General features: G+C 47.0%; 1 protein-coding gene across 1 annotated transcript in view; it reads right to left on the bottom strand.

The window, feature by feature from the left end:
- The window catches only part of LOC118789858 (echinoderm microtubule-associated protein-like 6), a 116,726-nt gene that overhangs the window by 52,986 nt on the left and 50,453 nt on the right, over window positions 1-13,287 (bottom strand). The window contains exons 7-9 of the mRNA XM_036546546.1: window positions 10,447-10,582; window positions 3,529-3,730; window positions 2,006-2,143 (exon numbers count right to left, since the gene is read on the bottom strand). Of these exons, the coding sequence (XP_036402439.1) occupies window positions 2,006-2,143; window positions 3,529-3,730; window positions 10,447-10,582 (476 nt within the window). The remainder of the gene's footprint in view (window positions 1-2,005; window positions 2,144-3,528; window positions 3,731-10,446; window positions 10,583-13,287) is intronic.

Below are 13,287 nucleotides of genomic sequence, written 5' to 3'. Positions count from 1 at the left end.
CAAAGCCAATGAGAGAGCTGTTAAGAGTTACTTCAGTAGAAGGAAATAGGATATCATGGGCAGAAACTATATCAGAACGAGGAAATATTCACCATGCACCAAGCAGCATGCTGCACACTCAGAAGAAGTATGTCTATCACCTGTTGGATGACTTTTTTTGTTTTTTTTTCCCTCCTTTCATCCAGCCGTGACGCAAGCCACACAGCATACTACACTGCAGGGCGCTACTGTGGCACAGTGTACAATAGGCCTCCTACTCCACCAGTGTCATCTGAGCAGCTTGCAAGCGCGTGAGGAGTCGCAGGGTGTCTGAGAGGGGTGAGACGAGTAACCCCTCACTGACCCACCCAGCCCACCGCCAGCAGAACAAAGCCAGTCCCTGTCATTATCAGCAAATGACACAACCTGTGCTGAACCCAGGCCATAGGGCTCAGCCTGCACTCTCTGCAAACACCTTGCTGACTGGGCCATTCGAGACCCCCGTGTTGGACATCTCTGAGCAGTCACAGACCTATATGGTTTTTTATATGGTATATGGACAGCATCCCATTTCCCTCCCTCTGGCTTAAAACAGCAGTTCAAACTACCTTTACTCCAGTGACATCATCAGCTGTGGACTAACAAAACCTTTGATGTAACATATGCTATTCAAACATTCAACGAGCTCAATCGTCAATATCACCTTTAGCATATCATTTTGTTAGTATATTGTATGCAGACTACAGCACTTCTTTAAATTTCTTACTTAAAGTTAAGGAACAAAGTGCCATGGCCGTCTGTATTATTTTTAGCAGCTGGGAGAGTTCAGTCTCCAGCCAGGGCCATTTGTTTCCAAACACAAAGCGAACGATTATCCGCATAATTCAGCTTCCAAGTGGCCAAATGGCAGAATCCAATCACAGGCAGTTACTTCCTGCCATTCCCAAATGATCTGTGCAGCTGGGGCTTCACACAGACAGGGTGAGGGAGGCGAACGCTCACTTCAAAGACAACGCATCGGGACAGCGCACTTCAAAGGTATTAACCGCACATTAGTCTAATTTGCTGTTGCGTATTGGCAATGCAAAAGCGTGTGTTAATTTTAATGTGCAGAATACATTAAAGTAGGTCAGTCATACCTTTAATATGACTAATAGACTTATATTTCTATATTCAGTATAATTCAGTATAAATCATTTAACGGTTTCACCAATTAAATTGCTTTAAACATTGAGATCATTTTTTAAGTGGGAATTGCATCAAATTGTGCTAATATTATTCAGTTATTTTTGAGCATTGCCTTCCCTTCAACATATATATCAAAACAGATCTCATTTATTTACCAACAAACACAAAATGTCCTCTTTTCACTTGAACATAAAAGTAAAATAGCAATGCTTATCCATTCACTTTATAAATAACTATAAATAATTATCAATGGTTGATATTCATCAGCAGATGTCCCCGGTTTAATGAAGGTTTAACGCAGAATTTGTCAGATATATGCAAGCGTATTCAACTTGCTTATTCAACTATGTTTCTGACAATATTAACCTCCTGCTCATTATTGCTGAAGCCAGTTCTGACTAGTAAACCATTATCACGTGAACGCTTCAGTGGTTCAGCTGAAAGGCATTACTAAAAGACACTGATGATGACAATCGCCAATGAGTCGGACTGGAGGAACATGCCTCCACATATTGTTCTATCTGCAAGCACAGAAATACTGGGCGGGCTGCTGACAAATGGAGGATTACAAGAGGATGAACCGCTAGCTCTGTCTGAAGGACAGTATTTTAGCTCCTTATACCACTCTGTGAGACACAGAAAATGAACCTTTACAATTTTAATATAAAATCTACTAATCCGAAAACGAAACAATAAAGACCTATGTCACAGTTACAGCCATGGAATGCCTGTGCTGAGCACAACATTCCAAAAAACAACAAATGAACACAGAGTCGGTCGTTGTGCCAGCCAATCACAGCTTGATGCTGCTCAGCGGGGTGTGGGTGTGGGGCCCTACCTGACGCGGAGCACAGTGAAGGAGCCATCCTTCATGCCCAGGGCCAGCTGGGAGCCGTCGCTGCTGAAGGCCACGCTGCGCACCGCCTCCTCCATGTTACAGCGGGCGATCAGGGCGTGGTCTGCCAGGCTCCACAACCTGACCAATCACAGCAGAGGAACAGGAGGAAGAAACCCATTAACACCACAGCACTGCAGGCACACACAACCTCAGATGATGGAAGACCGATAACATCTACAGTGAAAACTAAAAGCACTGCTAGCCTATAATATCCATATTTTGGGCTTGAACGATTTTTAGTGCTTACAGTAAAAACATTTACAACAGAGGGCAGTAAATTGTTCAAATCTTGAGCTCAAGTTTTAGGTTTTTAGACTTTAGATGAGTGTCTTGGTTCTAGTTTTGCAGGAAAGGTTTACGTACTAGCGTCAAAAACCTCAGCAAAGGACGGATAATGTTCTCATGTTTCTTTAATTACAAAGCTGCAACGTAACCGCAGTACTGAGGAGCAGGTTACGCTGTGTATTAGCCAAGGCCTCAGCGGGTGGAATAGGGGTTAAGAGAGGGGACCAGCGCTGGCCGTGCCGCCACCGGGAGTTCTCCCAGGCAGTTGCCTCTGCATGCTGCCGGTGAGTCTGTGACAGACACAGGCTGCTGCTGTTTGCTCTCTGGTGCACGTGTGAGGAAGCTCGCCGACGGCTTCACTCCCATCCAGGACTGCGCGGCGGTCTGTCTCTCAAAACGCCAGGCAGCCACCGTCTGGCAGTCAGAGATTTAACTACTGCACAGGAGGCACACGGTGGAGAGTGACACCCCCATAATCAAGGGCCTATTGTGCTCCCTGAGACTGTACTGGAGCGGAGTGAGACCTCAGTGAGACGCTGTACTGGGGAGACGCTGTACTGGGGCTGAGTGATACCTCAGTGAGACGCTGTACTGGGGCTGAGTGATACCTCAGTGAGACGCTGTACTGGGGCTGAGTGATACCTCAGTGAGACGCTGTACTGGGGCTGAGTGAGACCTCAGTGAGACGCTGTACTGGGGCTGAGTGAGACCTCAGTGAGATGCTGTACTGGGGCTAAGTAATAAAGTAATAAAACATTTAATGAACTGTTCAAACCTCTCTGTAGCTCTAATCTATTTAATACTGAAATGATAACATAGGCAAAACAGAACTCTTCTGCTAAGTACATTTAAGAATTTTTAACTGACAAATTTAATGAGGAAAAAGGCCATATTTTCTCATGTGCTTAAACTGAGCCACAAGATACTCAGGGGAGCAACTGATATTGGTTTTTATTTTATATTTAGCTTTTCACAACAGAAAGAAGCTTTGATGTGACACAAACAACTCAAAAACAAAGAAGAGAGCTGACCCATTTGTGTTAATAAATACGTAAAAAATTTGGGACTTGTCTGAGCTAAAAATGTACAGAAAGATAGAGACACACTGCACTAAACAGCTAAAATTAGATGAGGAGGGTGTTCCAGGGTGGAGGGCGGAGGGGGGAGGGGTCACTGACCGCACTGATCGGTCGTCGCTGCCCGTCACGGCGAGCGGCTTCTTGGGGTGGACGTCCAGGGCCCACAGCTCGCCCTCGCAGTGGCCCTGCATGATGAGCAGGGGCTTGTCCCGGTCCCGCACCATCACCTCGAAGATCTCGCTGTCCTGCGTGCCAGCCAGGATGCGGTCTGCCTTCCAGCACACACTGCGGATCGACAGCCCTGGGAGACACACGCACACGGGGACCGACGGAGGGACGGACAGAGAGACGGAGGGACAGACGGAAGAACAGACAGAGAGACGGATGGAAGGATGGAGAACGGGACAGACAGATGGACAGAGAGACGCATGAAAAACAGAGGAAGAGACAGACAGAGAGACAGACAGAAGGATGGAAGGACAGATGGAGGGATGGAGAGACAGACAGGGATGGAGGGATGGATGGAAAGATGGAGAAAGGGACAGACACAGGGACAGAGGGACAGAGAGACAGACAGAGAGACAGAGGGATGATAGGACAGACAAGGATGAAACACAGACAGAAACAGGTAGAAGGAGAGACAGGGATAGAGAGAGGCAGAGATGGGCAAAGGGATGGAGAGAAAGTCAGACATGAGCAGATGGAGGAAGAAGGTCACCACAAAGCATCTGAGTACAAATTAGCCTGCCTAGATCACATACACAGGCTCCCCTGCTTTTATGATACAATACGTACCAAGAAACCCCATCATAAACCCAACCAATGGTAATTTTTCCACAACGGAAATTGGAAACGCAGACAGCTGTGGGATTAAGTCAAACATTCATGGGACAGTAGATTCTAAACATTTGTACATGTAAGTGTATTTATACCTGCTGTACAATAAAAAATATTTGTACAGCAGGAACACAGCTTGACAATGGCACAGTCATCAAAAACACACCAAGGAGAAATTGGATTCTGCATGAATCAAACATATTACTGAAACTAATTAATGTTTGGGTAAGAGAAATTTGAGAGAAACTACCTCAGATCACACTGCAAGTGACAGTATTTCTTTTAGCACTACATCTTTTCTTAAGTCTGCAAAGTTTCAAACTCCACCCTTAAAAAGTTTCTCAACCTCAGATGACTGTATCTCCGCGGCAACCCCCGCAGACACCTCCATTTCCCAGGCAATCACACCTCTCAGTCACCTCGGCGATCCCCGACCGCCGGAGACAGCGGCGGCAAAATGAGGCGCCTGCGATCCAGGCGGTTTGTCATTCCGTTCCGCTCCGGCAGAGAGCCCGAGACGGCAACACCCCGAAACCTTTCAATTTGCGGGGAAGTATTACCGCCATCGCAGTGGCTCTGTGCCGAGTGGGCGGGGAGAGGGGGTGGCGGAGGCGGGCGAGTGGGCCGAACAGTGGCGGCACTAAGTCCAAATGGAAACACAGACAGGTAACGGCGGAAAGGATTTCCTTCATGAAGAGACACACCTTGGCAAACAATCCGCCCACAACAGTCCTTAGACCCCTTATGGTTTTTTATTTTACTTGTGTTGTACTCTGCCTCATGTAAGTTGCTTTGGATAAAAGCGTCTGCCAAAGGAATAAATTTAAATGTAAATGTAAATAGCTCCCCCCCGGTGTCTGGGGTGAGCATGGAGACACACCCAGAATGGGGTGGTGGGGGGGTGTGGGGTTTAAGGAGACAGGTTTACAACCCAAAAGCTGCAGGTTGATGCTGTACCCCTCAGCTGCTAAACCCAAATTCTGACAGCCAGTGTCTGGATACTATTTTAAAACATAAGTCAGTGAGAAAATACGCAGCATAGGCTGCTGTCCTTTCCCATCACAGTCACGTCACGCGTGACCCAACATCCCCCTGGATGCAGGCCAGGCCATGGCACCCCTACGGCCCTGGATCCGGGGGGGGTTGGGCCGATTCGGAGGGGAGGAGAGGTGAACGGGGTGTTGGTTTTGGGAGGATCGCGCTCAGCCCACAGCTCTCCCCGGCCCCGTGCCCTGGCTGGGACTCGGAGTGACTTTATAATTACTGAGGATTAATTACCGCCATGCTAATCAGCCACTGCCACAGAGTGACACCCAGGGCCAGGAGGACCGAGGGCCCAGGCGCGGAGCACCCGGAGCTGAGACAAGTGACGGGGGCAGCGGGGCGTGAGCCTAAGCAGCTGGAGGAGCCGGCATCAACAGAAGGACCAGCCCGCTACGATCGCTAATCTGGAGTCACGACTGCAGTGTGCTGTGTGAGTTTAAGGTCACCAGTTCACAGTGACCTGGGGCAGATTTCCCGCACAGAAGGGTTGACCACACTTACACAGGGACAAAGGGCAGGAGGATAGCGTGGTGGTAAGGAGCAGGATTCATAACTGAAAGGTTGCCGGTTCAATTCCTTGCTAGGTCATTGCTGTTGTACCCTTGGGCACGGCACTTAACCCAAAATTGCATCCTGCTGTATAAATGGATATGTAAAACTATAACCTATGTAAGTGGCTCTGGATAAAAGCGTTTGCCAAAAGACTGTAATGTAATGTAAAAGGGCTTAAGGTGCCACGATGGACACTCAGCTCCAGGACCCAGCAGTGTGTTTTCTGGGACCGATCCCAGCCCACGCACCCCTCCTTGGGATTGCTGGGCGACTCGGTCTGGAGATCACGCTCAAAAGCTTCTCCCTCTCCGTCTGAACAGAGATGAAGGAGGTGGCTAACTGGACGGACACGAACGCCGGTAAACCTGGGTCAGATGCACCCACCGCTCTGCGCTAAAAATGGCAATCCCTGTGAGCCGCTCTCTGAAAGGACAAGCCTGGCTGATTAATCCCACACGCCTCCACTGAAAGGTTAAGCATTAATATTCAGGACCCTGGTGGGGCCGGCGGGAGGCAGTGGTGTCGGTGTTTCTTAGCATGGAGTTGGTCTCATTAGGACATCTGGCTAGCAGGGAGAGGCACAGACAGGGCGAGGCGGCAGCGGTAGCCGAACCTCACCACACAGGATAATGCTGTTTTTCCCGGCCGTCGTCCTGGAGGAAATTGGTAATTAGCCTTAACGGGGGCTGGGTGGAGGGCAAGGACAGAGTTGGTACCTGCATTTGAACCTGCAGTCCTCGTAAAATAAAACTGTTTACTCTAGGAGATGCTGGTCTCTAAATGCCCCCCCGGCCCCCCCCCCCGACCTGCTGACACTGACATGGTGATGATGGTGCAAAGCAGAGTAGTTAAATCAGCACAGCGATTTAAATAAGGATCACCCATAAGCAGCCAACGGCTATTTACCTCACTGTACCAAATGCGGTGACCCCCCCCCCCCCCACCTTTAAGTTTTTCCACAATAAATCATTTTGCTAAGAGCAAAAACACGCCTTTAAGCTAAGATGCTTTCTGCGGTTTTTTACCCCACAATCGCAAAACTATCACATCAGACATAATTAAGTGTGAATGATGGATGATGAGTGATCCATACTAAAATTGGAAAGCTTGTCAATCACGAAAAGACAGGTTCAGGATCGGTACCAGTTTAAAGTTCTCTGTCTCCTCTATTTTAAGCTCACCGGCCACCTCTGAGCACAGGGTTATTCCCTGTGCTCTTCAAAGGATTGATATTTATCAATCCTTTGAAGAGTGTGTGCATCTGTGTTTGTGTGTCATTAAAACTATATATGATTCTGCCTAGTGAAATACTAAATTTTCAATTTCTAATATTTTTATGAGTTTACATAGATTAACATGCACGTTTCCTTGCACTTTAATCTGAATAAACTCTGTAATTTTATATAACATCTCAAGTTGTAGGGAGGGACCCTAAATGTATTTGTATCAAATGTTTTGACCATTGTTTGGATTTACAAGCCAAAAAAATCAGAATTAGTAGTTTTTATCACCGTGGTGAAACAATGCTGACAATAATACTTTGAAATACATAATTAAAACATAACAAAATACATATTTATGATTCAATGCTAATTAACTTCTTCAGTTAAAAACACTCCAATGCCAGGCATCCAGCCTGCGGCTCTGAACCCCTCCAAAGCCCCCCGGACCCCCACAGAAGCTCTAATCCAATTCAAGCTCTCTACCTTTAATCTGAGTTCTGCACCAGTTTAAATTACTTCTGCCTCTTATCTCCAGCACTCCAGAATAAATCAGAGGAAAACAAGCCCATCTTCCCCCTGGCGTTCCTACAGTGTTCGTGTGTGTGTTTGTGTGTGTGTGTGTGTGTGTGTGTGTGTGTGTGTGTGTGTACCTTTTCCTTTTGTTTTCCCACTAAAGAAATAAAACACTTGCATTTGGACACAAGCTGCTGTTGACAGAGCTATAGGGCTCTTATCCAGCTGATGTCAAGTTCTACTGCTTATTAGCATAATGCCAGTAATATCACCATCCACATGAACCTAAGACTTCCGTGACACATGCATTGGGCGTGGCAGCTACCATTGTTACCAATGACCACGACAACTGCGCAGAGCACCATGACCAAGCCTGTTAGACACGGTGGGGGCACAGGTAGAATATTCTGGATAGGTCCAGAGGGGCCAGGTGCCAAGAAATCCAAGTCCGCTTTTAAGAAAGCCTCATACAATTTGCGTGCTTTCAGTGCTTTCCTCTTCTTCAGGTTCCACGGGGAGCTTCCGTGTCGCTGTAATCTGCTGAGAATTACTATGACAAAATACAGAAATTCTGTTCTTCCATATCCTCACAGCCATTCCGTCTACTTATATTTGACACCAAAGTCATGCATGTGCACACCATACTTTTGAAGTCTAAGCTTTAATTACAGAAAATGGGATTGTCAGAAACAGCTATTGCCTGCAAGAGGCCAGTCATGGAAATCACATTGTTATTCCGGAAGAATGAACAGACGCCATCAAAAGGCAACACGGCCTCACATCTTCCTTAAAACATTCCTGTCAGAATTTAACACAGTCCTAACCTTGTTACTACCTTACCACTTGTGATTTTTTTAACCAAAACGGTACACCGAGTTTTATAGTAGCGCCATGTTGTGCGAAATCCATTCTGTTTCCAAGGAAGCGCCTTGGTGCATTAGAGTCACAGGAAGACAGTTTCCCACACAGCATCCGTGTGGGTCAGGCAGGGTCACATCCATATTCCATTAGTTTGCACAGACTGAAAGCAATAGTTTTAGAGCATGCAAGACGAACCACAGCACGTATAAATCCGGAGTATTCTCCCAGGACAGTGTAAGCATGCTGTCTGCACACACGGCCTACTCTAAGTGTAATGTAGCACACGTACCCATAGTGTACGTGCCAATGTTTCATTCCTCTCCACGGCAACACCCACACTGTCTTCCTCCCTCCAGTCTGATAGCCATGCTCCGGGTACGGCCAGAAGTCCGATTAGGATAAATGAATCATTCAGATTCTCCTTCTCTGTGTCCTTCCGCCAGCTCCCCCCCTCAACAGATGTCGGCTAATGACGGCGTGAAATGCTAATTACACGCAGTAAACTTAACGAGGGCCATTTTTCCGGGGGTGGGGGTGGGGAGCGGAAACCAGCTCCCTTTATGAGTTAATTGCTCATCAAGCTCCATCATATGCCACCTGCGGGGGCGTCCCACGGCACATCTGAGCAATGCCCCCCCACCAGCCTCTACAGATGTAACCCCCCCATCCCCCCATCAGGCTCCAGCCCCTGTCGATCACACACCGGTGGCCCAGCTAAGTCGCTCTCACACAGATGCAATCTGCCATCGTTTGATCACCCTGTGGCCCCTTGCTGGTGGGGGTCGTCCGCAGGAGCCCATCCGCGGGGTCTGACACACTAACACCGAGCTGCTGCCTCTCTGTAATGTTTTATAGATTGAAAGGCCATCCTCGTCAGGCCTTCACAGCAACACCAACCTGCGTACCTGCCGCTGTCTTTGTGGGTTAACAGAGAGCGTGATTCACACACGGTCATTGAGGGGTTTAGGGGTCTCCTGGCTTTCTCTACGTTCATATTTTTAGAGGATGGACTATCTCCTAAAATGGAAGGGAAGCGAGGAGAATTCTGTTTTGTGTCCCCAATGGACAAACACTTCATTAATGCACATCATTAATGAATGTAGTAACAGACAAGTGTGCTACGGAAGCCCTGAACTCAGCACAAACAGGAGACTCACTCTGGCATCTAGCGATGCCTCATTTACTCCAGCATTTCTGGCTAATGCTGTAGACTGAGTATTGCTCTCAGAAGGCACTGTGTTTATAGTTCCATCTCAGATCCTCCCCAGCATAATGTACAAGTCATCAAATAACCTTTAAAGACAATAACAAATAAATAAGGAAAGAAAACCAACAGAATTTAAATATTTCCAAAGTGATAATGTAAAATTTTCTTAAAACTGGTATTATAATGATTCCATCATAGCAGTTGCCAGATATAGTTTTTTTTATGTTTTTCTCTTTGGTGGAGATTTGTTTATCTCGAGAGAAGGAGGCCACCCAAAGCTGGCACAGCGTTTTGGGAAGGAGGGATCACTGGCATTTCAGTTCTGTTTCAGTCATTTTTTATTTAGTAGAGTGCCATTTGCGAGGAGATTACCACACGCTGCTGCACAGTGAGAACTTAAAATAATAATAAAAAAAAAAAAAATTACACAATAAAGGACAAAACTGGAACATTACTCCTTGACCCCCTTCATAAGTGATAGGAAAATACTGGGACTATTTATAATCATGAGATGGAAAAAGAAAGGCAGAACATGTCACTACCTGTCCTGTGTTTCTCTTGATCTGGTGGAGGCTGTGGATAGATAGGGTGAATGGGCACTGGCGCACTGCGCTGTGTTAGCCTTAGGAACCAAACAGAGGCCTAGGAGTGTCAATGTTATTTTCCCTAAAGGCTCCAAAATATGGACTACAATGATGGCAGCTAAGGTAAAAAGGTTGTACCATCCTAATGAGACTAACAGCCAAACCTTTCCAGGCGATTCCTTTCACCCGTGCCTACCTTTGTAGCCTTGATCCGCCTCCCTGAGGTCGATTTTGGTGATGGGCTTGAAGTCCACGTCCCAGAGGCGAATGCAGCCATCCCGCCCTCCGGTAGCAAAGCCCTCCTCGCACGCGTACATGCTGAAGATCCCCGCCTGAGGAGACACGCCCATTACCGAATGCTGAGAGACACTCCACCCACAGGACCACAGCAAGAGAGAGGACCTCAGACAACCAGAAAACAAGGCCTACTGTTCACAAAAAACCAGCCCTACTGATCACAGAAAACCAGGCCTAATACTCACAGAAAATCAAGCCAACCATCCACATAAAATCAGGGCTAATGTTGACAGAAAGCCAGGCTTACTGCTCACAGAAAACTAGGCCTACTGCTCTCAGAAAACAAGGCTAACATTCAAATGCGTTATTATTTCTACTGGCAATAAGCAAATATTCCTGTAACTTGACTGTTCTGAAGATGGAACTCTTGAGGGGAAAAAAAAACTTTTTGAAAGACACTGACAAGATGTGACAATAAATGACCCAAAGGTACTGAGTTGAAAGACGGATATATTTCAATAAGTGCAACAGAAAACAAAACACATAGACTTAATTGTTTCAGAGCCATTTCCCATTGCTTTTCGTGACTCCCAGTGAATTTAGAGGATTAAAAACATTTTCAGGGGATTTCAAGCAGCACAGCGAGAGAGTTTGAGTGAGCGATTGATCCAGTTGTACACTGTTATAGTCATGAGATATCATATTGAAAAATGTTATCGCAGTGAAGCAAACTTCATCCAGTTGAGGGCTTATTCCACACAAGGGTTTCAAAAACACTTAAATTATGCACTGTCACATACACAGAGCCCATATTAATATGCATGTAGAATAACTGCTGGGAAGGTAATCCATTGTTTAAAAATGAATCAAAACAAGAATGCGCTCCTGCACCTTTAGAAGTCTTGTCTTGGGTATTCAGTATGAATAACTTATTTCAAATTTTTTCAAAACTGAATGAGGTACTTGGGTTCCCATCAGAAAATAGGTCACAAAAGATTTCCATTCCAGTGAAGTAGCGGTCTTGAACAAACAGAAAAAAAGGGGACTGTAAAAATTCATCCAGCACTTCTCAGGTGAAAATGTCTTTTATCCACCCACTTCTTTTGGATAGAAATTTCTGAAGTAACACTCACCGTCCCCACCGTGAGTGGAGCGTAACACTGTGCAGATGCGGCTACCTCATTTTATGTTAAATTATTCTGTCGGCGGAGTTTCTGCAAATGTGAGTCCTTGGTGTTGCTCTGAATGAATAATGTGCACAGAACGGAAACACAAGACATTCAATTCTTTAAAGAAGGACGGCGTCCTTTAAAGGAGCAGCCGCACGGCCAAGAGGCCTGTTAGGTGGGAAATTGAGCGCTCAGCGCCCGTAAACAGTTCTAAACGGGCTCTTCTCTTTAATGTGGCAGAGGGCTGAAACAGTACATGTCTGAGGTAATCAGCCTAATGGGCTTCCCTGAGGACTGAGGCCCCTTCCGTACATTAGCCTCAGTGGATGATGAGGCCTCACCTGGGATTGGATGAGAGCACTGCCACACCCTCTTTTCCACTGTGGACCAAGAACAAAAGCCAAGGATAAGCACACACCCAGGAAGTCCTGGCATTTTTTAAAAATGTATTTAATAAAAAACAGAGCTGTTGTCCATCTAGATGTTGCTCAGGTAGAACATGGAAGCTTGCCGCAATGACAACATGGCTGACCTGGAGTTTAGCTGCATGTTTGTCTGCTTATTTACTGTTGGTGTGATGCTTAACATTTTATCACACCTTTACTGGTAAGCTAATGTGCTAGTTAACCTGTCAGATGGGGAAAAAGGAAGACTGCTTTGAGTAGTATTATATAGTCGGACAATTACACTCTTTTCCCAGCTTCCCTCTGATGGCTGAGGGGTCTGACCGAGGCTAAGTGTAAGGTTTAAAGAGTTATCCTCACTCATGGCAGTGGAAGAAGCAGTCCTGTTTTTAGCTCTAGTTCCTTAGGTTTCTTTCTCTAACAGATACTAAGCAGTCATTGTAACAACAGAGGCTTTCTTATCAGCCAGTCAGGACTGCAGTCTCAGAGCTGCACATCTCTCTGCGTATGTGTGTGTGTGCTCGACGGACTCTCCCCCTGCCGCTGCAAGCTCCTGCTGTGAGTCAGACCTCCTCTGAGCATCAGCGAGTGGCTCGCCTCAGACTCCCCAGGGAGCAGGACAACACACACACACACACTGCATCCACCACGCCTGTCTCAGAAAGAGGAAATACTGCTCTCGGTAATAAAAAAAGCTCAAGGTGCAGCACGATGAAAAAATAAAAGCGGGCCCTAACTTCGCAAAACAGCAAAAGGTCAATGCGCCCTGAAAACCTCTGAGAACCAGAGACTCTGTCTGCCTCCTGCTTCCCAGCTGATCCGGTAGCGCTAAATATCCAATCATGCTCCACCAGGGAGATCCAATCACAGCCAATATCGAATCGCACTAAATATCCAATCACACCCACGTGTGGATCCGGTCACACCGAACACCCAGCCACTCACCAGCGAGCCTGAGACACCGAGCCCCCGCGCCGGCCGCTTATGCATGCTGGCACCGGCCCGGTGGCCCAACCCCGCGATCAGGTGTCTATTCCGTGCCCGGTCAGCCTGGCTCTCAGACGGAGGGCTGTGCCAATTAGCACGGCCAGGGGGGAGGGCGGCGGGGACCAAGGACACCTCTCCCCTGGAACTGGAGTGACCCGGGGCTAAACAGGCGGGTTCAGTTACACGGCGGCACATTTAGGATGGGAAAGGGGGGGGCGGGGAGTGAAGGGGGCGGGTATG

The sequence above is a fragment of the Megalops cyprinoides genome, chromosome 15 (genome assembly GCF_013368585.1).
Source record: "Megalops cyprinoides isolate fMegCyp1 chromosome 15, fMegCyp1.pri, whole genome shotgun sequence".
Lineage (NCBI taxonomy): Eukaryota > Metazoa > Chordata > Actinopteri > Elopiformes > Megalopidae > Megalops > Megalops cyprinoides.
Note: the sequence above shows the minus strand (reverse complement) of the source record. Positions and strands in the feature narration are given on the sequence as shown.